This window comes from Pipistrellus hanaki, assembly GCF_964339955.1.
Source record: "Pipistrellus hanaki genome assembly, chromosome: 14".
NCBI classification, from domain to species: Eukaryota; Metazoa; Chordata; class Mammalia; order Chiroptera; family Vespertilionidae; genus Pipistrellus; species Pipistrellus hanaki.
In genome coordinates, this window is record NC_140516.1 from 28,397,161 (window position 1) to 28,423,879 (window position 26,719).

The 26,719-nt window shown below is 40.9% G+C and overlaps 1 protein-coding gene and 1 long non-coding RNA gene across 4 annotated transcripts in view; one reads left to right on the forward strand and one right to left on the reverse strand.

Moving 5' to 3' along the window:
• The window catches only part of LOC311632253, a 580,642-nt gene that overhangs the window by 266,208 nt on the left and 287,715 nt on the right, over positions 1-26,719 (forward strand). The gene's annotated exons all lie outside the window — the stretch shown is intronic.
• On the reverse strand, positions 21,362-24,314 carry DKK1 (dickkopf WNT signaling pathway inhibitor 1). The gene is made up of 4 exons (XM_084903757.1): positions 23,884-24,314; positions 23,470-23,632; positions 22,132-22,275; positions 21,362-22,008 (listed from the first exon to the last, which is right to left on the reverse strand). Exons 1-4 carry the CDS (start codon positions 24,127-24,129, stop codon positions 21,755-21,757), a joined length of 807 nt encoding a protein of 268 aa, XP_084759883.1. The 5' UTR covers positions 24,130-24,314; the 3' UTR covers positions 21,362-21,754.

The following is a 26,719-nucleotide window of genomic DNA, read 5'->3' on the forward strand; positions in this document are numbered from 1 at the left end:
AATATCTGGGCTCGGTATAACAGTTTGGAAGTGTTAAGACCACATGTTAATAAAATTAACTTCTCCCCCGACCACAACCCTTCATAGTGAGGGTAAAAATAAGGCAAACCAGAAACTTCTCTGTAATCTCTGACTACAAATTTCAAAAAGACAGTGGCTAACAAAGTCCCCTAAAACACTAAATTCATTTCTTTTAAAAGTATTCTTATTGTTTTCTAAACATTTTGCCCTTATTGAATAATATGGTAACTTTTGTTTTGATGCTTAAATGTGGCAGGTGGGGCCCCTCTGGGTAGACTGCTAACGTGTTCCATTAGTGTTTGAGCTCCTCCTGGTTTGGGGCCCAGCAAAGCATTTGGGGTTTCCCTTGTCCTTTGCCTGTCTCAGACTTGAAATTAAAAATTTCTTAAAAAGAGTGTCCTCTCCCCACTATATTTTCCCTAAGAGACAGATGATATTTACAAATCAAGATCTGCACACTAGGGTATGTTTGTTGCTACTGGACTTTTACAAATCTTAGATTATTTTAATACAGAGTGCTAGGAAAAAAATAGATATTTTTTAAAAACATGAATCCATCGTGACTCCTCTGGCAAAAATCATCAATGGCTATGAAACCCCATTGCCTGGGAAGTAGTTGGGAACAGGATATTCACATGATCTCAAATTGTCACCCCTCAGGTTACTTACTGATGGTAAGGGCAAAGGGTGACTTTACAATGGGAAGATCTAGAGGACATCACCGGAACCAAGTAATCAGTAATGAGCAGACAGATCTTATGGGCCTCCTGTGGGAAGTCATACCACCTATGTAGTAAATTTGCCAAAAATGTTTAGTCAGAAACCATCACAAGTAATCAGATTAATACAAAGTCATTAATAGCCTTTTTTTCTTAAAAAAAAAAAAGTTTTTAAATGAGAGTGAATCCAATCAGCTGCTCCCCCCTTCGAGCCCCCCTCCACACACACACACACCCCTGACCAGGAGTTGAGCCCCTAATCTGGGCATGTGCCCTGACTGGGAACCAAACTGGTGACCTCTTGGTACATGGGATAACACTGAACCATGGATCCACACTGCCCAGGCAGGCCTGGCCTCTTCTTAAACTTCTCCTTAAAGCATCAAGAAAAATAAAAAAGTGGAGCAACTTCCCCATGTTGTCATTTTCTACAATTTGAAGGCAGAACACCCAACCATTAAAGAGACTAAAAAGACATGAAAACCCAATAAAAAAAAATGTTTTCACTAGTTTAGGACCAAAAGTAAAAGTGGTAAAGGTCACTTGGGAGGCAGTTGGGGAAATGTGACTGCAGAGTGCATATTAGGTAAAATTATTTATTTAGGTGAACTATATTGGGTTTGATAATGCTATTCCTGTTATGTAGGAGCATGTTCCCATTTAGAGGAAATAAACATTTCCTGAAGTATTTGGGGTGGGACATGGCATCATGCCTGCAATTTACTTTAACATGCTTCCGCAAAATAAGCGTAGGAAAGAGAAAAATAAAATGGTAAAGAGTTTAGTTATAAATCCAAGTAAAAGATGTTTATTGTACTATTTTTTCAACTTTTCCAAAATAAAAAAGCTGAAAGGAAAGTGTAAAGTCTTGGTAAATATTTTCAAAATAGGGGAAATTCAGAAGCATTAGTCAACTTGGAACATTAATTACATTTTGAAGTTGATTGCAGAAGGAAAAAAAAAATCTCACAGAGTTAAAGGGAAAAAGATGAACACTATTTTAGATTAACATTTTGAAAATCACATTTATCTAGCCAACATTTATTGAGTACTTAGAGTGTTCCAGAATTTTAGAGGTACTTCATAAGCAGAGTTAAGGTGCTGATTACCTAAACTTTGTAACATTTTTAAATATATATATATATATATATATATATATATATATATATATATATATATTTATTTTTTTTATTGATTTGTTATAGAGAGGAAGAGAGAGGGATAGAGAGTTAGAAACATCAATGAGAGAGAAACATCGATCAGCTGCCTCCTATACTCTCCCTACTGGGGATGTGCCCACAATCAAGGTACATGCCCTTGACCGGAATCGAACCTGAGACCCTTCAGTCAGCAGGCCGATGCTCACTGAGCCAAACCGGTTTCAGTGACTTTGTAACATTCTTGATATGAGAGTGAGGAAAAAAGAGTTTAGAGAATTTAAGTAACTTGCCTAAGTCCCAAAGGTAGTCTGTGATAAAGTTGGAGACAGATCTCACCCAAGAGCCTTGTGATGCTTCTCCACCTGATCCTATCATATGAGTAAAGTTGGTTACGGTCCAAAGCCTTCAATTCTCAATTCAAACTGCTTCTGTCTACCACCGACTAGTTGTCTGAACTTGGGAGAGTTACCTAAAATGAGTGTAATAACGATAACACCTGCACTGTAGATTAGTTTGAAAGAAATAAGGCCATTAAAACCCTAGGGTAGTCGTGGCTGGGCGCCTCAGTTGGTTGGAGCATTGTTCCCTACATCAAAAGGATGCAAGCTCTATTCCAAGTTGGGGCACATTCCTAGGTTGTGGGTTTGATGCCCAGGTGGGGTACGTATGGGAGGCAACCAATGGATATTTCTCTCTCTTCCTCTCCCTTCATCTCTCTCTAAAACCAACTAAAACACACACACACACACACACACACACACACACACACACAAACAAAAAACACACCCTCAAGTGAGAATTAAAAACAACACAAAAACACACCTTAAGATAGTAGATAGCATTTGATAATGACTTAATTATCATTAGCCATTAGCAAGGACCATGCTCATTGTTTTCATATATCTGAACTAATTCTTATGTATTCTGTACAACAATTATGCAAATAGGTTTTCCCCAACCTTTTTTTTTATAGCTACTATAAGTAGAGCCAAAATTTGAACCTCTGTGACAACAAAGCCCATGTTCTTTCTGCTATAACACACAGGATTCTCCAAGTACATCATCACTATAGCATGATTCTTTAAGTTCTGATTTTTATTCTACTTTAGTGAAATGAGTACACCAAAGAGAGTTCATTACTCTTTAAACTTTATATCATCTTTCCTTTATTATATAACAAAGGATTATCCATAAGCCCTCTCTTTGTTTTTAGTTCAAGAGAATTATCTTTCACAACCATATAGGTGTTAATATGAGATTTTATAAAGTAAAAATTACAGTGGGAGTTAACAATTTTTAGGATAGCTAGTTCTGGTTTAGACTTTAAATCCAGGAATATGCAGCATCCATTAAAGTGCTTTTAACTCAGAAGCATTTGAAGGCAACTTAGCAGCATTTATTTTATAAACTTAATAATGAAAGCCAAATAACAATCAAGATTAGCCTATAATTAGAAGTTCAAGGTTATCACTAAACATACTTACATCATTAATGAAATTTAAAATATGGCAACAGAATCAATAAGTGTTTTGGAGATACTCTTTTAGCTGTGAAGTGATAAATGCATGAAATTAGAATTAGAGAAATTGCTGGAGTTTCTATGCCTATGTGTGGCCTGACTCACAAGACCCCTTCGCTGAAGAAGATGAGTGTTTTATTGTGATTTTTCTCAAGCAATCAATAGAAATTATCATCTTTTTTTTCCTCTTTCAGTTTTCATGGCAATAATCTTTCTATGCATGCTTCTAGCATTGCATATTTTGTCTAGGAGCTATTTCTTCCTATTAGAGAAGAGAGACAAGAAAGCTTCCAGATGAAATTTATTTTTTAAAAAATACTGATTTTAGCAATTACAATCTCCTCACACTTCATATTTGATGACTTAACACTTTGTTCAATACAGTCACTTAAAATATATTTTCTGCCGGGACCGGTTTGGCTCAATGGATAGAGCGTTGGCTTGGGGACTGAAGGGCCCCAGGTTCAATTCCGGTCAAGGGCATGTACCTTTGTTGTGGGCATATCTCCAGTAGGGGGTGTGCAAGAGGCAGCTGATCTATGACTCTCTCTCATTGATGTTTCTAACTCTCTATCTCTCTCCCTTCCTCTCTGTACAAAAATCAATAAAATATATTTTAAATATATATATATATATATATATATATATATACATATATATATAGTGTATATATATATATATATATATATTTTCTATCTAATATGTTCAGGGCATTTATCATCATATCTGGGTCACTAGGAAATCCATATTAAAGTAACAAGGGCTGATGGGCACTTAGGCTGTTTCCAAATCTTAGCTATGTTGAATTGTGTTGCTATGAACATAGGGGTGCATATATCCTTTCTGATTGGTGTTTAATGTTGGGTTTAATCCCCAACATTTGCATTATCCTTTGTTTGCATATATCCTTTCTAGTTCCTTAGAATATAGTCCTAAAAGTGGAATCACTGGGTCCAATTGGAGTTCCATTTTTAGTTTTTTTGAGGAAACTCCATACTGTTCTCTACAATGGCTGCACCAATCTGCATTCCCACCAGCAATGCAAGAGGGTTCCTTTTTCTCTGAATCCTCACTAGCACTTGTCATTTGTTGATTTGTTGATGATAGCCTTCTGACAGGTGTGAGATGGTACCTCATTGTTATTTTGATTTGCATCTCTCAGATAATTAGTGACTTTGAGCATGTTTTCATATGTCTCTTGGCCTTCTGTATGTCCTTTTTCAAAAGTATCTATTTAGGTCCATTGCTCATTTTTTGATTGGATCCTTTATCTTCCTTTTGTAAATTGCATGAACTCCCTGTAAATGTTGGGGATTAAATCGTTATTAGAGATAACATTGGCAAATATGTTCTCCCATGCAGTGGGCTTTCTTGTTGTTTTGTTGATAGTTTCTTTTGCTGTGCAGAAGCTTTTTATTTTAATGTAGTGTCAGGCTGGAATCGAACCTGGGACCCTTCAGTCTGCAGGCTGATGTTCTATCCACTGAGCCAAGCCAGCTAGGGCCCACTTATAAATATTTTCTAATTTCTAAGATAATCAAGTGAAAATATCTATAATATTAAAAATAACAGTTGATGATGTCCTGTATGAAACTCTCTGCTAAGAATTGGAACCAAAATGTTTGTCAAAAGTCACAGAAATCTATCACCATTAAAGAGCTTTAAAATGTCCAATATTTTTGTGGGAACTAATCATTCACCATTAATTAAAAAGAATTTCAATGTGTTCCTACTGGATTGTTTTTACTACTTCTTTTCCCGCATCCCAGTTTTCCTTCCTTCCTTCCTTCCTTCCTTCCTTCCTTCCTTCCTTCCTTCCTTCCTTCCTTCCTTCCCTTTCTCTCTTCCTTTCTTTTTTTCTGTTTTAAAACAATCTTTTCTTTGTCTTTCTTTTCACCATCACTTCCCTGAGCCCTCATTCTGGTCCTTACTCCTCAGTGACATCTCTCCTCTGCAGATATCCCCAGCCCTCCTTTCTTGCCTGTCTGAACCAGAGCCTGTCATCCTATCACAGGCTTGGATTCAGATCTCAGCATCCTTCATTCATTCCCAGTACCTCTTTTTCATATATGGGAAGTCTGCTAGCAATTAGCATGCTACATAAACAGCCCCCTTTTAAAAAAAAGATTGTCTCTGAGATTATAAGGTTTCTATTAATTTTTAAAACAAATAGTAATTAATCGATCGGTTCTCACAGGAAGCAAGCTATTATTACATTTTTAAATGTAAATTTTAAGTGTCCCACTTATTTGCCACTTGGAGAGATCTTATGAATGTTATTAATTTTAATGTGTCATTTTTCCCCATGGCAATTTAAGAATTTATGTCTTCTTTAATCCACATATCCTTTGTTTTTTATAAAAATGAATTTAAGTCCAAAGCATGTCTAATTAATTCCTTATGAATATACTATTCCTAGGAATTTTCTGGAAGATTTATTTAAAATGCAGATCTCATGTCCTCCTACCCAGATATTGTGATTCACCCAAAGGCTATATAGTTTATATCTAATTTAGGCACCAAGGTGATTCTGATGCAGGCAGTCCACTTGGGGGAAAAGTAACACTATTAGTCGGATTGTGAGGTCAAGAGAAATGTCATCTGATAATTTGTTGCTTTAATAAACAACCATGTGTTTGTTTCTGGTAGAAATTTGAAAATTCTGCTAATTGGTCTTAATTAGAATGCTGATGTAGAGACCAACAGCGATTAAAAAAAAAAAAAAGATTAGAGAGTTAAATTCTGTAATAAAAACAGAAAAGAAATATGAATGGATAATTTAAAAAATCTAAATAATGTTAATTTCACTGATAAACAGTGAGAAAAAGCTGATTAAATAATATCTGAGCTGTTTGGCCAATTCACTTATTAAAACTTAAATCTTGGTCATAACTACCACTGAGAAAGATGCAAGGGATCGAGTTCCTTTACTAACACTGATAGCATAAATGTAATATAACAGAGACTATGGAAAGGCAACCAGCAATATTTATCTAACGTCGAAGTTAAAGACTCATTTAAGCAAAACTTATATATATGCACGAAGACATATACTAGAATGTTTGGCATCACATTGCTTGGAAGGATGCAAAATAAGAAGCATGTGGTCATGATTAGGGAAATGATTAATAACCTAGGAACATCCGTGCTGAGGAATAGTATGAAACCTTTATAGGAGAATGTGGCAAGCATCCATACATTTCATTTTGAATACTCTCCAAGACATATTTAGTGGATCAAAAACAAACCAAAGACAATAGAGGATTGTCCCATTTATACAAGAAGGATAGATATAAAACACAAGAGTTATGACTAGGGAAGGGAAAGAGTTTGGGGGAAGGGAAAGAAATCATGATGGAAGAATTTCAATTTATAACTTTTTCAATTTTTTTACAACACAAATATATTCATACATCACTTTTGAATTAAAAGAAAATTAGGTGAAAGATAATAAGTAGCAAAGTCCAAAAAATAAGCAGATCTTAAACTATAGCAAAACTGCACTAATTCTTAGAAATTGGGAGGGGTTTGCCTATGGGGAATTTTTTTGTTTGTTTGTTTTGCTTGTTTTTAATGGGTTTCACTCTTAATTTTTCAAGCATAGTATTTCTTATAAACTAAGATATAAGTACTAATAAATGAAATGAAACATATCTATGAAAAGTTTAATAAGCCAATTCTATATAAAAAATGTGTCATTGTCAGAAAGAGAATTTTTGCCTATAGGAATTATTGGTAAAATGTTTGGCTGCAGACCTAAGCATAACAAGGGAAACTACAACTATGAAAATACTATTCTTTGTAGGAATATTATGGCTGTCTCTTAATTAAAATTTTTTTTTTTGATTTCTATTGCTATGCAGGGGTCTTCAAACTACGGCCCGCGGGCCACATGCGGCCCGCAGAGGAGTCTGATCCGGCCCGCCAGGTTTTTTCGGCAGTGAGCGCAGCCGAGGTGTTACAGTAGGAATTAGTAGTTCATATAGTCCGGCCCTCCAGCTCTCTGAGGGACCGTGATCTGGCCCCCAGTTTAAAAAGTTTGAGGACCCCTGCTAGGATGTTTATCCAATAACTAATAAAAAGAAGATTTACTTAAAATGTAGTAGATCAGTCCAGAATTTCTATTTTATTAAACCATTTTCAAACAGTGATTTTTAGTCTGAAATCTTTTTTTATTTTAAGAAATTGCACATTTAAAAAAAAAAAGTCACTTTAAATTCAGTAAAATATATCTAGATCATTTCAGAAATACAAAGTCTGAATCAGTAAAACCTAGATTAACAAACACAGTTTTACTATACCTTGCATCATTATTCCTGAGTAAAGATTTGATTTAAATCATTGCTCATTCTCAGGATAGAGACAAGCTTGTATTCTCATTATGTATTCATTGGTGGCGTTCAGATTCTAATATTACTTAGATCCAGAATCAGAAGCAGGTCTGGTTCTGAGTATGCTTAAAACTTCATTTTTTTTCTTTTATTTGCATAACTGGACACACAGTTGTGTTCTGGCATCTTCTGCTCTCTATAGTAAATGCATATCCTGCAGTATTTCCATAATGCAAGCCCCAAGCCCACTCCATATGAAAAGTAAATGCAGTAAGTTCCTATAACAAATTCCACTGGTGCCTAAGTGGACAATTCCCTTCTACTATGTACTCTCATTGAAAAGTAAAAACAACCAAATATTCATGGTCAGATCAAAGACAAAGAAAGTCAGCATCGGGCACTGGGCAAGGAAACCGGGATCAGATTCCACTTCCTAGAATAGTAGTACCATGCTTCCCCAAAAATAAGACATCTTCCGAAAATAAGACCTACTTACAGGTTTCCTTCTGAGTGAAATATAAGGCATCCCCCGAAAATAAGGCCCCCCTAGGCTAAACATGAGAGATTTGGTCCACTGATTCTGAAAGAAATGGAGTCACAAGAAATTCACCAGGAAATTCAGGAATTAGATTGTTATGATGATGTTCCAGAAGATGATGACATGATTGTCATTGAATAAATAAGTAAATTCTTGATACTGTAGGATTCACAGTTTGTCTGGTTTGTGTTGACAACTACCGTACTACCGTACCGTATACAGGTAATAAATTTCCTTTATTTCCATTTAACAATAAATGTGTACCGTATTCTTCTTCATGGAAAAATAAGACATCCCCTGAAAATAAGACCTAGCACATCTTTGGGAGCAAAAATTAATATAAGACACTGTCTTATTTTCAGGGAAACAGGGTAGTTCTCAAACTCTGCAGCACATTGCAATCGCCTGCAGAACTTAAAACAACAACAACAAAACTCACAAAGACTGCATTCCAATTACATCATAATCTCCATGGGTGGGACGTGGACATCACTACAGGCATACCTCGTGTTATTGCTTTGCACATCTGTTTTTACGAATGGAAGGCAAGACCTCCAGCAGCAAAAAGATTACATCTCGCTTCATTGCAATATGCACTTTACTGTGGTGGTCGCCAAGCAGACCCACAACATCTCTGAGCTCGCGCCTGTAGTATTTAAGTAGCTCAGGTGGTTCCCTGGACAGCTACGACTGAGAACCCAAGTCCTAGGGGACATGAAAGGCTTTCAACGCAGCCACGGCACCGCCACGGCACATGAGAAAGTCCAGAGGCAGCGTAAGTGATGGTGCAGGGTGAAAGAAGCCACAGACATCACTTTGGATTAGCAGGGCAGTTGGTGTTTTGTTTAAAAGGGGGGAAAAAAGACTTAGTGCACTGAAGGAAGAACCGCAGTCCTTAAGACTTTGACACCTGTGCCTTTCATTGGAAATGAAATAATTAGAAGTTAGGCCACCTGTGTGTATTTTCCCCACCTCAAATGAGATCAAGGTTCAATTATTTAAAAGACTGGAGTCCAAAGAATTAGAAGACACTAAAGATCAGCTTAAGCAGGTGGTTTACTGTTTTTTATTTCTTTGGTACTTAAGCAACTTTCTATGGACTACGCTTCTAGCACAGGCCTGTGTCTCCAGGGGGCCACGGAGCTAGGTCTCACCGTGATGGGCTATGTGTCTGCTCATTTATTTAAAAAGAAAAAGAAAAAAGGAAAGAAACACGAAAGGCCTATGACGGTGGATGTTTAAATATGTGACATTCTCTGATTTCAGACATTTCGAGACCACAATCTTTTCAGGAGTTCAACAGTTTTTAAGCTTTTAAATGTCCATGTAGACACAGATCTCACGTTGTTTTTGTTTTAGTTCGGTTGCTTATAGATTTGGTGTGTGTCTGTGTGTGTCTGTATGGTAAAGGAGCTGAGAGCTGGGACCAGAGGCAGCCTAGAAATGTGTGCTCACACTTGTACCCCAGTGAAAAAGCTTCCTTTTGTCAGGATGGGGGTGACCCCTCTAACCTTTCCCAGAAGCAGTGGGGGCATCCTTAGCATCAGCGGAATGACTTGTATAAATCCTTTCAGTTCTCCTTTTCACTGCCTAAATGGGAACAACCAGACTTGGCTTCAGGTGCAATCAAGAAATATTTAAATGGGGCGGGGAGAACATTCCAAGGAAAGACCTTTGCCTTAAGCTGGGAGAAGCCCGAGGTCTGGCCCAGCCACTCCAGCTTTCCCAGGTCCCTCTCCCACCTCCTCCAAAGTCCAGCTTCCCTATTCCTAACTCCTTCCCCATCTTCCCTCCTGGAGCTCCTACCTGGGGTCCCAGGAACCAGCATCTGGGCTTCTGCGTGAACGAACAGCCACCTCCAGGCGGGACCTTTGGTAAGTCCTCAGGCTCTGATGGGTCTGGTTTGCCATCTGTGAGCTCAGGCGTCCACTCAGCTCTTGGAACCGGCTGGCAGGGATTTTGTCTGGAGGGTTGAGAAGCAAGGAGGGCACTTTATTTTAACGATGATGAAATTGCTTTAGTCCCTAAGTATTTTTCTAAACGTATTTGCCTTGGCGACCTTAGGCTCCCAGTGAACTTGAGCCCTAGCTTTCTACCGTTGCATACAATTCACTGTGAGTTACAGTGTCCACTTGCTCCTTACTTTTGCCACCTCATCCCCAGCCTTGGTTTCCTGGGACAGAGATAGCTTGTCAAGGGGAGAGGGTGACCTTGAAGTTTTGAGGCAGGGTAAAGCCCTGGGCCTCAGGTACCCCGCGTGGGGGTTCAGGAACCTTCCCTGGGCTTCTCCTCTGAAGTGAGGCCTGAGTCAGGTGTGCCACCTGTTTCACAATGCCGCTGGAGATGCCTGGGGCTGGTTTTGTAGCTTGCTTAAAACGAAATTTGGTGTATTTGCTATTAGAAGACAACTGTAGACTGTAGTTGTTTTGTTGTGGGTTAAGAAACACTGAGTGATAACATATTCAATCTTTTTATCTGCGTTCAGATCTCTTTTGGTTAATGCCGTTTGCGTTAATCCAGATTAATTGAGTTGAAAAAGGCAGCCTGTCATCAGCCAAGAAACAAACATTTTAATAGAATCAATCAGTGGCCACTGTAATTATAAATTCTGAAGCCTCGAATTAAGCTGACGAAAGTCTTCCCTTTCCTCCTCACCTGTCCCTTCCCCGTTTTCTGTTTTTTAAATTGAGGTGTAATTGACATATAACGTTATATTAGTTTCAGGTGTGCAAAATAGTGATTTGATGTTTGTATATATCTAGTTAACATCCATCACCACCTATAGTTACCGTTTTTCCCCCTCTCATGATGGGACTTTTAAGATCTACTCTTAGCAACTTTCAAATATTCAATACAGTATTATTAACTATATAGTCACCATACTGTACACTGCATTCCCACGGCTTATTTCTTAATACCTGGAAGGTTATCATGTTTAACTTCTCTCCCCCTGTCACCTCCTTCCCTTGGCAACCAGCACTTTGTCCTCTGTATCTGTATTTTGTGAGGGATTTTTTTTGTGTGTGTTTGTTTTGTTTTGTTAGATTCCACATGTAATATCACACAGTTTTTATCATTCTTTGTCTGACTTATTTCACTTTGAATAATGCCCTCAAGATCATCCATAGTGTCGCAAATGACAAGATTTCATTCGTTTTTATGCCTGAATTTCATTATATATATATATATATATATATATATATATATATATATATATAATCTCACATTTATTTTATTCATTCATCCATTGATGAATACTCATGTTGTTTACGTTGCTTCTCCACCTTGGCTATTATAAACAGCTGAAATGAACATGGGGGTGCATATTCTTTTTGAGTTAGTGTTTTTATTTTCTTCAATCAATTCCCAGAATATAATTGCTGGATTATATGATATTTCTATTTTTAATTTTTAAGGCATCTCCATACTGTTTTCCATTGTGACTGGAATTTACATTCACACCACCCAGGCATGCATATTCCCTTCTCTCCACATCCAAATCAACACTTACTTCTTACCTTTCTGATGATGCCCATTCTAACAGATGTGAGCTGATATCTCATTGAGGTTTGGGTTTACATTTAGAGATGATCAGTGATGTTGAGCATCGTTTCCACAGAAGACACTTAATATCCTTGTATTTCTGCAATACCAGTGGCAATGTGTCCTCTTTTATTTCTGATTTTACATGAGTGTCCTCTTTTTCTTCTTGGTACATCTAGCTAAAATTTTGGTAACTTTGTTTATTTTTACAAAAAAAACAAAACAAAACAAAAAAAAAACCAGCTCTTAGTTTCATTGATTTTTTTTCTATTGCCTTTATAGTCTCTATGGTTTGAAAACTACTGATCTTCAAATTGCATTATATGCTCTGGGAAGAACATATTTTGAAGTCAGAAAGCACACAGCGTTATTAATAACAGTGTTAATGTGTGTATCCCATCCCAGGCCATATATTGCTCTGTTAAAGATCATTTAACTAGTACTTCACTAGATCTTGCTAGTATGAGCATCTTCAGATAATAAGTTATATCATGCTAAACAAAAAACTTACCTCTCAGCTACTTACTAGCGGTGTGGCATCAAGGACATCAGTCAGGAACTCTTGGCAGTCCTCATCTCATTGCCTCGCTGTTATTGTGAACATTTATGTATACCTGCTAGGGTTGTTGAAAGAATCACATGAAATGATATATGGACCCAAGCATTGAGGTCTCAGCCATCATCCTGCTGTATGAGCCCTCAACCAACAGTTTCTTGCTACATACCCCTATGTAGCTATTCTGTTGGAAGTAAAGCATTTTGCTTAAAGGATGTATAGCAGTAAGTTCCAAAATTAATCACAATAGAAGAGCTTTAAAAAACACAAGTGCAGAGGCCTAATAGCAAGAGATTTTGACTCAGTAGATATTGGAAGGGGCCCAGGTATTTCAGATGGTAAGCTGAGTTTAGGAACCACTTATCTACGAAAGTTATATGATTGCCCCCCCACCCCCCTTTTTCTTGAAATATAATCAGGAGCATAAATAGGACCAAAATGCAATACTTTGACCTCTTCTTGAACCTAAATTGGCCTGGAAAAATTTCTTCCTGAAGGCACAGGACACACCACCATGCGGTGTAATTACAGCATCCTGAATTAACAAGTGGACTGAAATAGTTTTCACACAAGGACACACTGACAGCTCATCCGCACTGGGATGGATGCACAGTTGTAACACAACGACCACTTGTTAAGCCCTCACACTGTGTGTGCCAGGCTCCGGCCTAAGACCTAAAACAAGGCAAAAAGTCAACCCTGACTCCAAGTTCTGCCTCAGTGCTTTGCATTCATCCATTTTGTGTTCTAAGGAAAACAGTCACTTACACACCCCATTTAGGGATCTTCCTTGTGTGTGTCTTGGCTATTTCCAGCTTTTTAGGATGAGTCCATGATATAATTATACCAGACTTTTTATTTTCTTCTTCTGGAAGTTCAAACCACTCAGCCCTCATTTGTTAATAAATAGCAAATGGTAACCATAAATGCAGTTGACACCACACAAGGTATAATTTGAAGGATGGACTTAAAGAAAAGGTAACTATAATCAGAACACAAAAACAACCTTTATGAAACAGGGCACTTTGTGCATAGGTGACTCGGCAACTAGCCTTAAAGCCAAACATTTTATCATAATGTATTTTGTAGCATAATATTAATGTGCAGAAAGCACCCTCTCGGAAGAGAGAAATAGCATAAAAATCTAATAGTAGCTTCAGCAGATTACATCCAAGGAAAGATTGCTTTAAGTCTCTAAGAAAGAGATTAAACTATTTTTAACTTTAAAACAGTTTACTTTCACAATTTTACTAATCTAATCTTTTACTCAATTTCTTTATATCTTAAACACACAAGCAAGACCACAGGGCAGTGCATTTCAAATACATTCTTAAGTGAAATTTTATTTAAATAAATAAATAAATAAATAAATAAATAAATAAATAAATAAATAAATAAAAGAGAAGAAGTTTCTCAATGAAGAAACTTGAAATGCTGAATTTTTCCAAGTGAACAGATAAATCTTGACCATAGTTTTAAGGTAGCTGTTAAATAAACAACTTAAGGGGTATGAAAGGTGGACATGGAAGATTAGCATGGTGGATGGTGGGGGGGTGGACAGGCTAAATAGCCCTCTCAGATGGTGATTAAAGAAATTTGAATTCATTTAAGGGAAAGGGGTGGAGGCTGGGATACTCAAAGGGAAGGGCTGCACAGCCCAGAGACAAGAGGACTTTGGGTCGGTGATGGCAGCACCCTGGAGCTGGAGTTTCGTCCTTATATGCAGTCACTGGTGGGAAACTTGTCAGTGGGTTTGGGGGCTGAGCTGATGGGCTTGGAAAGCAGATGGCATATAGATTATAATCACGTTCCTTCAGGACAGTTTCATTCCTCCTATGGTCTGACTCTTGGTGTCCAGTCCAGTGAGTTTTTCCTGCTCTCTCATTCTCCTATGGCAGGAAGCTCACAAATGGCTGTTAAGAATTGTATTGCCCTATAGGCCTAACAGGGTACAGAAGCTTTAAAGGTTGCATACCCAACCCTATTAGCAGTGATCCTGGGTTTTGGAGCAGAACATCTTGTTTTAAATTCTGGCTCTGTCACTTAGCAGCTACATGATCTCAGGTAAACGGAACATCATAAACTTTCTTTGCCTCAGTTTCCTCATCTATAAAATAGGAGTCATAAGCACTCCTAAGTCTTAGCGCTATTGTGAGAATGGAACAATAAATCTATGCTGATCGTGTAAATGGCCTCTAGTGCCTGAAAGGTGCTCTGAAAAGTTGCTCTCCTGATCATTTCTGCTAATTGCTTTGCTTAGTTGGGGAAGGTTTATTTACGAAGTCCCCAGTTGTTAAAAGGGAAGTAAAAATAGCATTGAGATCTGTGTGCTTTCGGGTCTCATTTAAATGCTAATGCCAGCCCTGCTGGCTTGGCTCAGTGGTTGAACATCGACCTACAAATGACCTATGAACTAGGTCAGTGGTAGGCAAACCAGGGCTCGTGAGCCACATGGGGCTCTTTGGCCCCTTGAGTGTGGCTCTTCCACAAAATACCATGGCCTGGGCAAGTCTATTTTGAAGAAGTTTAAGTTTAAAAAATTTGGCTCTCAAAAGAAATTTCAATCTTGTACTGTTGATTTGGCTCTGATGACTAATGAGTTTGCCAACCACTGAACTAGGTCATGCATGGTTCCATTCAGGTCGGGGCACATGCCCAGATTTGGGGGGCATACAGGAGCCAGCTGATCAGTGAATCTCTCTCAACATTGAGCGCTCTCTCTCTCTCTCTCTCTCTCTCTCTCTCTCTCTCTCTCTGTTCCTCCCTTCCTCCTTCCCTCCCTCCCTCCCTCCCCTCTTCCCTCACCCTCACCCTCACCTTCTCCCTCTCACTTCCTCTCTTAAATATATATATTTTAAATGCTAACACTGTAAATTCATTTGCATCCACAGTTTCATGCCCTTATTATCAGGGCAGTGGTAGGTTTCTGACTTAGGCACACAAGAGGGCAGAATTTGGGAGGGGAAAGAAGGGAATAAAGAAGGTAAAGTAAACAAAAAAACCTGAGGTGTGTATTAGTTAAAGTAAAACAAAAAAAAACAACTTCAATCTCAACGGCTTATCACAATTGCAGTTTGTCTCTTGCTCATAAATGGGGAAGGGGGACCTGGGGGCATCTACTATTTAGAAACCGAGGCTGAGCTAGGAGGCTCTGCCACCTAATTGCAGGGCTGTCATCTCCCTGGAGATGGAAGATGGGTGAGAAGCTAGTGCAGTGTCTCCAGGGACTCCTACCCTGAGCCATACTCAGTCCTGTGAGACCATCCTGACAGCAGGGGAGTTGGGGAAATGTGCTCAGGAGGAAAGAGGAATTGGTTTGGAGAACATCTAACAGGTTTAACCATAAGTTCTAAAAGCACAAGTCTGGGAGGCTACAGCTGCAAAAATTGAGGTAATCAAAATAAAAAATAATAAAATATTGAGAACCTTATGGAAAGAGTAAGGAAAAGAGCCAAGGAAGGGACTGAGGAACATTTTCCAGATGCATTTGATGATTGCAGAATATTTTCAATATATGTCATACATTATCTAAACAGTTCTCTCTAGCTGGACAGTTAATTCATTGTTAAGTTGTGCTGCTAAAATGTCTTGGTAAGCAGATTTTTGAAGACATTTAATGATTCTGTTTATAAAATTCTATAAGTTGAGTTGCTGCATCAAAGAGTCTTCACATTTGAAAAATACCTGGAAACGGCCTTTCAAAAAGGCAATGCCAATGGCAGTTCCTACAGGACTGACTGGCAGAGTATTAGAGAGCTCAGTTTCCGCACCTGTGCCAAGACTACGTGTTATCTGCTTTTCTTTTCTTTTCTTTTCTTTTCTTTTCTTTTTTTTTTTTTTTAAATATTTTATTGATTTTCCACAGAGAGGAAGGGAGAGGGATAGAGAGCTAGAAACGTCGATGAGAGAGAAACACCGACCAGCTGCCTCTTGCACACCCCCTACCGGGGATGTGCCTGCAACCAATGTACATGCCCTTGACAGGAATCGAACCTGGGACCTTTCAGTCTGCAGACCGACGCTCTACCACTGAGCCAAACTAGTTTCTGCTTTTCATTTGAACTTCAGAGTATCACAGATAGGTGACATGTTTCAATAATAAGGAGTCTTTCTAAAAGTCATGTTGGCTCATCAGGATAAAGTTAGTGTGAAAGGTGGTGAGATGTAATATGGGGTTCTCCTGCTCAGACATGCTTCATGTCTTCTGCTAATTATACTTTTTAAGTAGAATTTATTTAATAGTTTGCAACCACAGGAGGTCATTTATCACTGGCCTTCAATGTGGTTTTACATTTACTAATATTGAGAAACTACATCATATTTGAATTTACAACTTTTGGGCACAAAGACATTCACCATTAATTTTGAGAGCCATGCATTAATTATATCAGTCAACAACAAAACTTTTTCAAAGATAATTTAACTCCAACACCACCTGATATGACAACTCTTGCTGGAAAGAAAATAATATTCTTTCATAACATTTTTGCAAAAAAAAATTATATTTATGAAGAGAGTCTAGTGACATATTGAGACAAAATGTCTCAATCACATCATCAACTCCATCACATAATATTGCTGAAAATGAAGTTTTGTGTGTGTGTGTTTTTTTTTCCATCTTTTTTGGTTTCCTCGATAACAAATTGAATTACAAAAAAATTAGAAAAGTTCTCCTTCCAGATACCCCATACTCTAGCCACAGTGGGTTATCACCCCACTTTTAAATATAGTATGTATTATTACTTTTATAGCTTTGTAATTTGGCTTAACTCTGATACCTTTTCCTATACCCTAATAGCCTTTATCTCTTTCCTACCTGCCAACTCCTCATCTTTCATAACCTATATGTGGCAACTGTCTCTACACAACCCTTCCTGTACAACTACCAAAGTGCCTATTGAAGGCGCACTGGATGTAGTAAGAATGTTTATATTTTCACATCCAGGTGGCCAATCTGGCCAATTTGACTAGAGGTGAACCCCATGTCAAAACTGAGCCAATCTGAAATGGAGTCTCTGAGAGGCTAAGCAGTTGGCTCACAGAGCTGAGTCTGAAGGCCATGGGGGTGAAATTTATGCCACCCTGACAAGCCATATACATGTGCAAATTACTGTAGATCGGAAGTCATTAGCAAGTTAATGAAATAGTCTGCGGAATGGTTTCCATACTGATTTCATAAGTGGTAGCGCTCTAATCCATGCATCCTTTTACTCTCTCTAGTTTAAAGGGTTTATCTTCCTTGAATTAAAGGGCCTTGAGAAGAAAATGGTTTAAATACCGCAACTTCCCTGAAGCTTTTTGAGGGTACCTACAGGCTGATTAAATTGCTTTTAATGTGTGATATAATATCTTATTATAAAGTGTTTCATAGTCCAAAAATAGTAAAGACCTAAATTGAGTGCTTACTATGAGCTAGACATCATGCCAAGTAGCATGATAGTGCATGCATTATTCTCACACCTACACTCTAAGGTTGATATTCTCTCTATAGTATCAGTGAGGTTATATTTGCCCATATCATGCAGTTAGAAACTGTGGGGCCATGGATTCTAACTCAAGTCTGTCTGACTCCAGAGACTGTGTCTCTAACCACTATACCAGCCACCCCCATCTCTCAAGGTTGTTTATTGTTTTGCTAAATGGTGAACTTTTTGATGTTAAAGGTGTAAACATAATTTTAAATGCATGCATCCTTCTAAATGCCAGCATAGAGCCTACTAAGCTGACAGGCTCAATGTTTATTGAATTCAGGTGCTCAGCATTACCCAGATTGTAGGCTGAGATTATTGACAGGATTGACTATTCTTAAACAGTTGCTATTAGGACAGGCCCACATTTGTACAAACATCATATTTCTAAATTATGTAGACTATTTGTTTTGCTGCCTTTTTTTGTGGGGAGATAATGTATCATACTTCGGTATTGTACTCAGAGTAGTATTTTAGAAGGTATGAAAATTGTAATCCAAAACTCAATGGGATACATTTTATAAGTCTGATGGTAGCACTGCCTATTTTTCTTTAAGACTATAAAAGAAAGTTGGTGTCATGATAAAATTAATTTTATAGTTTCAAAAAAGAAGGAAAATTGAATAATTTCACCTGAAATTTCCATAAGTGGCAATGCATGTTAATTTGACTAGAAATACTAAAACTGATAAAATTTATGCCACCCGGACAAATGTGGTAGCGCTATAAGTGATAGCACTGGGGGCTGCTTAGTATAGTGGTTAGAGACACAGGCTCTGGAATCAGACAGACTTGGGGTAGAATCCATGGCCCCTCGGTTTCTAACTGCATGATGTGGGCAAACATAATCTCACTGATACTATAAAGAGAATATCAACCTTAGAGTGTAGGTGTGAGAATAATGCATGCACTATCATGGGGGCAAAATTTATTTCACCCCACAAGCCACATACATGTGCGTAATTGTTACTAATTCTGTAATTGAATTGGTACAATTTGATTTACCATGGGAAAAATTCATAAACTTTTAATACACTGAAATATGAATAATCAAACTTAGTCTGCATATCTGTGGTGGTGGTTTTTAAGCAATATATTTCCATCTTCATTCTTAACAATAGATTTCAGGTTAAACAAAAATTGAAATATTTAAGTCCTCTAGCAAAATAAGAAAAAGGATTGGGGGAATGACTTGTTTGTGGTTTTATTTAATAATTATTTTAAAATAAAAGGAATTAGAGAAAGTCTACATTTAACTGAATGCCAGAGATTACTGTGAACTTGTTAGGATAAGCCTGTATTTCTCTGTTCCCCCTTTAATACAATTTAACAAGAGTTTAATCATCACTAGAACAGTGATAAGCAGGCTTGTGACATTTTACCCATGTCAGTCCTTATGCTAAAAAGCATGTTTTTTTTTTTTTTTAATTTTAAATTTTGCTTCAGAAATCAGTCATTATCTTATCCTATAAGTATTCTGGCACAAGAATAACAACAACATAAGAATTCTGTAGTCATGGCACAATATTGGTTATAGCAAAACTACTGGAAATAATTTAAATGTCTCTCAAATATCCCTTTAAATAAATTACGGTATACCCATTCCAACATACTGTACTCTAAGGCAACCATTAAAAAGAATGAGGCACCTGTGTACATATTACATAGAATGTGACTGGCAAGACACACAAAGTAAAAAAAAAAATTAAAAATAGCAAGACGCTGGGCAGCGTGTAGAGCGTGCTCCCATTTGATCAAATACCTGTGAATGCATTCCCAAGTGCATATATTTTCCATTCCAATAAATTGTTTAAAAGTAAAGCCATGTACACATTTTAGGCAGCAATGATCCCCTTTTGAATGTGTATGTCATCTGACTTCTGTCTTTCAGCCTCTATAACTAGCTGAGTTAACACAATATCTACAGTTTTCTTGGTGGCCTGCTTCACCTTTATAACTGTGCAGACTTCCTTTTTGTCTCTTCCTAACATCTCAGCTGGATAGGAAGGAGAGGTGTCCTTCCTCGATTGGTTTGTCGCTCTGCCACCCCCATCCCTGGATGGGGAGCCAAAAGGGCCAGAACTAATGATTGATGCACCGAGATGTCTAGAGGGGGGAATGCTCTGGCCGCAGTCAGTTCCTGCAGACGGGAAGGGATTCCATAACCGAGCCCTTTGAAAGCTCCTCCTTTCCCCTCTGACACAGAGGCCCTTCTTTCTTCTTTCGGAAGAAAGGGCTTCCTGTTTCCTCTCCTCTATTGTGTTTTATTGGAGATGGCAGGCCTTAGAATGGGCTTTCCTGGCACTTCAGAAAACAAGCACATGCAGAAAAAGCAAGTTTCTCCAGGGTGAGGAAGCTGAAACTTCCAGACAAAAGGAATGTAACAGCAGACATCCTGCCAGTCCCCTTCTCAGAGAAGAGCCAACCAGCCCTTGTGGCCCTTTGGCGGAGCCCCTTGAAATTGAACCACTTCCGGGAATGCTAAAACAACAGCAGGCAGGGACATCTGCGTTCTTTAAGGAACCCTGTTGCTCAGTCCCTGCCCTTCCCAGTGCCTTCAACCCGGCATTTTGGGGATTTGATGTAGACTTGAGTGTATTACAGAGTAAGTGGAAATTGAGACAGTTGCCCTGGTATTGGGTTTGACAATATCAAAGTTGGCAGGTAAAAATGCAAAGCCAGTTTGATTTCATTTCTGTGGGCTTTCCTTTAAACAATATGCCCCTAGCCTTATTGTAATCAACATAATTCAGGGTAGGCAAAAATTTGAAATCTTCAGCTCAACCTAGCAAGAGATGAAAAGAAGATAATGAAGGTGGACTTGTGGTTTGTATTTAATAACTTCTTAAAAATCAAAAGTAATTAGAACAAGTCTTCCTAGCATGAAATAGTATTTAAGATACTTCGAATTAACTTACTTGGTACCAAATCTGCATGTGCTTGCTGACTGTATTTCTACACATAAACACACACACACACACACACACACACCCTCTTCCTGCTAACTATCAATTCCTTTGCTCTGTTATGACTTTTGTTGCAAACTTCCTTTGTTGCCCAATAGTTATTAACCATTTGGGTAGATATTATTAATTTATTGGAAACTGTTTTTTGAAAGTAGTAATGCAAGTCTCAGACACCATGATCATTTGAGCTTGTCAACGAAGAATATATTGCCCTATACTTAGGCAATATCTTTCTCTGATTATCTCTAAATATGTCACATTTCTGTCCCTGAAGAACACACACACACACTTCTAAGGTCACAATGCCAAAATGTATCTATACTTGTAACATTTCATGGTATTAAATGTAAAATTTTATTTCGAGGACTACCGCAGCCTAGAAATATATATATGTAATCTAAGCACTGAGATAGTACATTTCAGAAAATAAACTAGTATTCTCACGATAAATTTTAGATAACCTATCACTTGCCATTCCAAACGTTCCTCACATTCTAGACTCTAGAATCAAAAGGGAAAAAGGGTTATGCATGTAGGAAGTATAAGCTAAAAATCATTTATTACAATCTAATATAGAATATTTATCAGAGTCGAGATAACAATCAATGTGTACACACATTTACATAACAAAGATGATCAATAGACAATGCAGCACCGTTAGGAAAAAAAAATAATTAAGAAGTTTCTGTCGCATTTACAGGTTAAGTGCCACACTGAGAATTTACAACACAGTAATTTACTGCAACCAAATGACAGGAGAGTTCCACAAAGAAACAAAGCTCTTCACACTCCGGTTTTCAGAAGGTATTACTGGAATGCTTAACTGTAACCACAGACGTTGTACCTCCTTAAGGACCGAGCTGGCAAACAGTCACAAAAGGTTCTCATAGCATTATGTTCTATCAAGGAGTCCACTGTGTTTGGACAGCTGGCTTAGTGTCTCTGGCAGGTGTGAAGCCGAGAAGAATTGCTGGCTTGATGGTGATCTTTCTGTATCCGGCAAGACAGACCTTCTCCGCAGTAACAGCGCTGGAATATCTCCAGCCCGTGGGAGCCCTTTCTCCTGTGCTTGGTGCACACTTGACCTTCCTTGAGGACAGGTTTGCAGATCTTGGACCAGAAGTGTCTAGCACAGCACAGCCCTGTAGCACAATCTGATGATCGGAGACAGACAGACCCTTCTAGTCCTAGGAGAGAATAGACGATAAAGGGGAAATACATGGTCGCGGCTAACGCTGCATAAAGATGGTGCCAAAGACACTTCCGGTGTGCTGACAACCCAGAAGGAGTCTCGGGGTCCCTGAACCTACCTTTCGTGTGATACATTTTTGAGGACAGTGTCGTTCTTCTGGTGTACCCATCCAGGGTGCTGTGGTCATTGCCAAAGCTTTCGATAATGGTTTCCTCGATTTCCCCTCGTTGGAAATGATTGTGATCGGATGGCATGCATATTCCTGAGGAAGCAGGAGATAGTGGTTAACTCCTGCGCTGTACGATGTGACTACTCACAGCACTGACCAGGGCAGTCCTGCATGCCTGCACAGACTTGAGGGACTTCACTGGAGTGGCATGATCTTAAACACAAGCCCAACATCCTTCCTAGTGTTCCTACAAACTCCACAGGTGGCCAGAAGCACCCATGCATACACTGTGCAGTCAACATCCTCAAGTATAGCCATTTGAGGTACCTTCCTACCCGCTGGGGTAGTGACAGTGAGATTTCTGCCCATTTTAATGTCACCCGTGGGATAAGAAAAAAAGGAATCGGTCACTTAAAAAAATTGCTTTTAAAAATAACCTCTGTACCCTTGGTGCCCTGTGAGTGCCGCCAGACTGGGTTAAGCAGACACGATGCCAGCCCCGTGTGGAAGAATGCACTCTCACCCGCCACCAGTGCCTTTCCTGTGTCATTTCTATGTTACAGAGACCCAGCTAGTCCCTCCTGGAGCCTGACTGGATCCTCCAGGAGGACCGCCACCCTTGAGTTTATTTCTGGAGTCTCCTCTGGCTGTCTGAGTCTACTACCTGTTTGGGACATTGACTCTCAGTGCATCTGTGGTTGTGGGGAAGAGGAGGACTTATTTTAAGGTGGCAGGAAGCGGAGGCAGGGAAGGTTAGGGAAGAGACGCCAGGGTGGAGGGTAACAAGAGAGCTCCCTTAAGAATGGCCAGCATAGGCACATCGGTGTCTTGTGGCTGACAACACTCAGCTGGGACCAGGAAAGAGAAGCCAGACTGGGAGAGCCCCGAGAGGCACTGTAAGAGAAACGAACAGGCCAGGTCAACAGCCAGGGTATCTTTCTATCATCCAGCCCCCCCCCCCCCCCACCACCACCACCTTCTTTCTCCATGGACATCAAGGCGGTCCCAGACCAGTGTTTAGGGAGGGGATCCACTCCAAGATCAGCAGTCCTGTTAAGTCATTTTGAGGGTGCACGGGGGTAGGGAGGAATAAAGAGCTCCAGGACCCCTGTAAGGATCTGTCCTCTGAGACAAACCCTGGTTTAGGGGAGCCTTGCCTGCGCAGGACCCTTTCCTCCGAGGCCCCGCAGCGGGCTCAGAGCAGAGGTGTGTCCTCCCAGCCTCCCACCTGCAGGTGAGCAGAGGCGGGACGGGTTCGAGGAGCCGCCGAGGAGCCGGGGAACTCACCGTTCTTGCAGTAGTTGCCGGGGCAGCACATGGCGTGGCGCATGCAGCGTTTGCGGCGCTTCCTGCAGGCCAGGCAGACCTGCGGGCCCGCGCCCCCTCCGCGGGCGGGGCCGGCGCAGTACTCCTCGGTGCCGCACTCCTCGTCCTCCGCGCACGGGTAGGGCTGCGGGAAGGAAGGGAGAGGGGGACGGGGAGGATGAGGCGCCTGGGCATCCAGGTCCCCCCCACGCCTGAACCTGTATGCACCCATCCCAGCCCTTTGCTGCCCACCTCTGCAAAAGTCACAGCCGCTCGCCTTCTCCAAGGCACTTTCCAAATGTTCCCGAAATGCACTCAGCTCGGCGCGCCCTGACACCCCTCTCCCGGGGGTCCTGGCGTCCCTCCCCAGATCTCCGCGGTGCCCTCCTTCCTCACCTGGTAGCTGTCAATGGTTTGGTACTTGTTGGCCCCGTCGTACAGGATCCCCGGGGCCACGCTTACAGGCGAGCCCGGGTGCCCCGCAGCGCCGCCCAGCGGCGGGGGCAGGTTCTTGATGGCGTTGGAGTGCAGGACTGAGTTCAAGGCGGCACTGACGCCGAGCCGAGGGCGCGGGCCACACAGAGCCGCGGCCACCAGCGCCACCAGGACCTGCGCGGCGCCCACGGCGCCCAGGGCCTTCATCGCGGCGCAAGGGAAGGGGAGAGAGAGAAGGGAGGGTGTCCCCTTGGCAAGCCCGGTCCCCGGCCCCCCAGGAAGCCGGTGCTGCTGCTGGTGCCCCGGAGCCTCCCGTGGTCCCCCGGTCCCGGCTGCGGGGCGCACGGAGCTCTGCGCCGCCACCGCGCCGCGGCCGCCTTTATAGCTCCGGCCCCTCCGGGGGAGACAACAAAGCTGGGATGGGATTTCAAAGCCCTGGGAGGGGCCGGGAGGGGTGTGTTTGTGTACATGGAGGGGGGGGGGGGGGGCTTTGACACTCTTCACCCCGCCCCTCACTTGCACAGTCCTGCCCCTGGACCGGCGCACCTTGGGGGCGGGTGGACTCGGGGAGCATTGGAGCTGGGGAGGAGGAGCTTGGGGGCGCGGGTGCCCTGGCCTGGCCTGAGGCTTAGGGGTCGGGATATCGGGATCTGGAATGCTTCTGCAGAACGGAATGGTGATGCTCTCTGCAAAAGCACTTTTCTTCTCTCTCTTCTCTCTTCTCTTCCCTCCTTCCCTCCCTCCCTCCCTCCCTCCCTCCCTCCCTCCCTCCCTCCCTCCCTCCCTCCCTCTCTCCCTCCCTCCTCCACTCCCCCCCCCCTCCACCCTTACGCCAGGACTGGTTTATTGTGCACATAAATAATATTCAGTCCCAGATACAGCCTGGTCCGTCATACAAATTCCCCATCCAAGCCTCGCAGCCCGGAGGGCCTGGTGGCCCAGCGAGTTGCTCATTAACCCTTTAGACTCTAGGTTTCCAGATTTGGGGTGAGGAGGTCTTCGGCTTTCTGTTCATGGAATGCCTCTCTTCCTCCTCCTCCTCCTCCTCCTCCTCCTCCTCCTCCTCCTCCTCGCCCCCCCCCCCCTTCCTTTCTCCCAAGGGAGAAAAAAAAAATGCGCAAATAGAAGGACATTTGCACATCAAATGAGGGTTAAAAGGAAGAAGAACTAATTCTCTTTTGATGGGAAGTTTAGGGAGGGAGGCGAGAGACTAGCGTTTGGGAATTAGATCACGGGCGGAGGGGGAAGAGGGAAATGACCATCTGATAATCAACTGTTTAATGGAGTTCTTTGAATCCGCGCGGCCTGGGCAGTAGATGAACTTGATTAGGCAAACGGGCGAGATCAAAGTTCCCGGGGCCGAGGCAGCCGGGTCCAGCGGCCGGTCAGCGCTCACCCGTGGGTCCTCCCTCCTCGGTGAGTGCGGGGGAGATAAGGAGCCCTCAGGCTTAGCACCTGACTTTCCCATTAGTATTTCATATCTCAAAGCCTGAGGACGCCTGTTTGATTCCAAGTCAGACCTTTCCTGGACAAGGAGTTACCCCCTCTAGGGAGAGAAGAGACTGGCTTCAGGAAAAGGGAAGCTGAAAGTGAATTTCTTGTGATTTAAACCAGTATATAGAAACAACAAAGTAGGGTGTGTAAGAATGCTGTCCTGCTTATACATAGGAAGTAATTTATTTTAAAACAAAATCAATTTCTTCACTTGTCGTATGCTCATGCAGCTCTTATCTTTATATTGCAGTAAGTCATTTGCTCTCACTGTTTGACAACACCACCACCACCACCACAATATGAAAATCCTTGCACACCTTGTCCGATTGGAGAGTTTTGATCTTTGTCATTTAGCATTATTGTAAAACGAAGAATAATTTTATAACTTCTTTTGCACGTAGCTGTTACATGTAGGACAATCTGTCTTTAAGGGAGGATAAGTTACGCTGAAACAGTGGTCAGCAAACTCGTTAGTCAACAGAGCTAAATATCAACAGTACAACTATTGAAATTTCTTTTGAGAGGTAATTTTTTTAAACTTCTTCTAAGGCCACTTCTTCAAAATAGACTTGCCCGGGCCGTGGTATTTTGTGGAAAAGCCACACTCAAGGGGCCAAAGAGCCACACGTGGCTAGCAAACTACCTTTCAGGTAGTTGCCCCCCTTCTCCCCCTCCCCTTATTTCCATTTTAAACGAGTTTATTTGAACAGCAAGATACTTGACTTGAAGGAAAAAAGCTACCTAGGACTCAGAAACATCCATGAGAGAGAAACATCAATCAGCTGCCTCCTGCATACCTCACACTGGGGATGTGCCCACAACCAAGGTGTATGCCTTTGACTGGAATTGAACCTGGGACCTTTCAGTCCGCAGGCTGACGTTCTATCCACTGAGCCAAACAATTCTACATAACACCTCTAATTATGCTGATACCTTCCCATCCCATGAAATTACCACTGGTTTGTTATTAACTCCACATGAAATGTTAACATGGATTAAATCGCACACATTTCTTTAGGTTTTAGTATCAACCTATACAATGATCTAGTTTTGGCGTACCACTCTAGAAACTTTTGGAACAAATGGAAAATTTGATACAAAGTGGGGGAGGTTGTTTATATAAACTTTTAAAAATGAGCCTAAGAAACAAGTCAATATGCCTTTTATCGAGAATCAGCAATGAACCAGGTTTCCTTTGGGCAGATATGGCCCTACTTTCAGTTGCCTTGACGCTTATATAGACAGGGAGGTATTAAAGGGTAAAGAGTAAGACATTTTAGATGCCATATTTTCACTTGCAGCA

Excerpts from the sequence above, each read along its gene's own strand:
- DKK1 (XM_084903757.1), bottom strand. The coding sequence starts at position 24,129 with ATGAAGGCCCTGGGCGCCGTGGGCGCCGCGCAGGTCCTGGTGGCGCTG. Across the intron at positions 22,276-23,469 it reads CGGCAACTACTGCAAGAACG|GAATATGCATGCCATCCGAT; the intron begins GTGAGTTCCCCG and ends CTGCTTCCTCAG. Across the intron at positions 22,009-22,131 it reads AAAAATGTATCACACGAAAG|GACTAGAAGGGTCTGTCTGT; the intron begins GTAGGTTCAGGG and ends ATTCTCTCCTAG.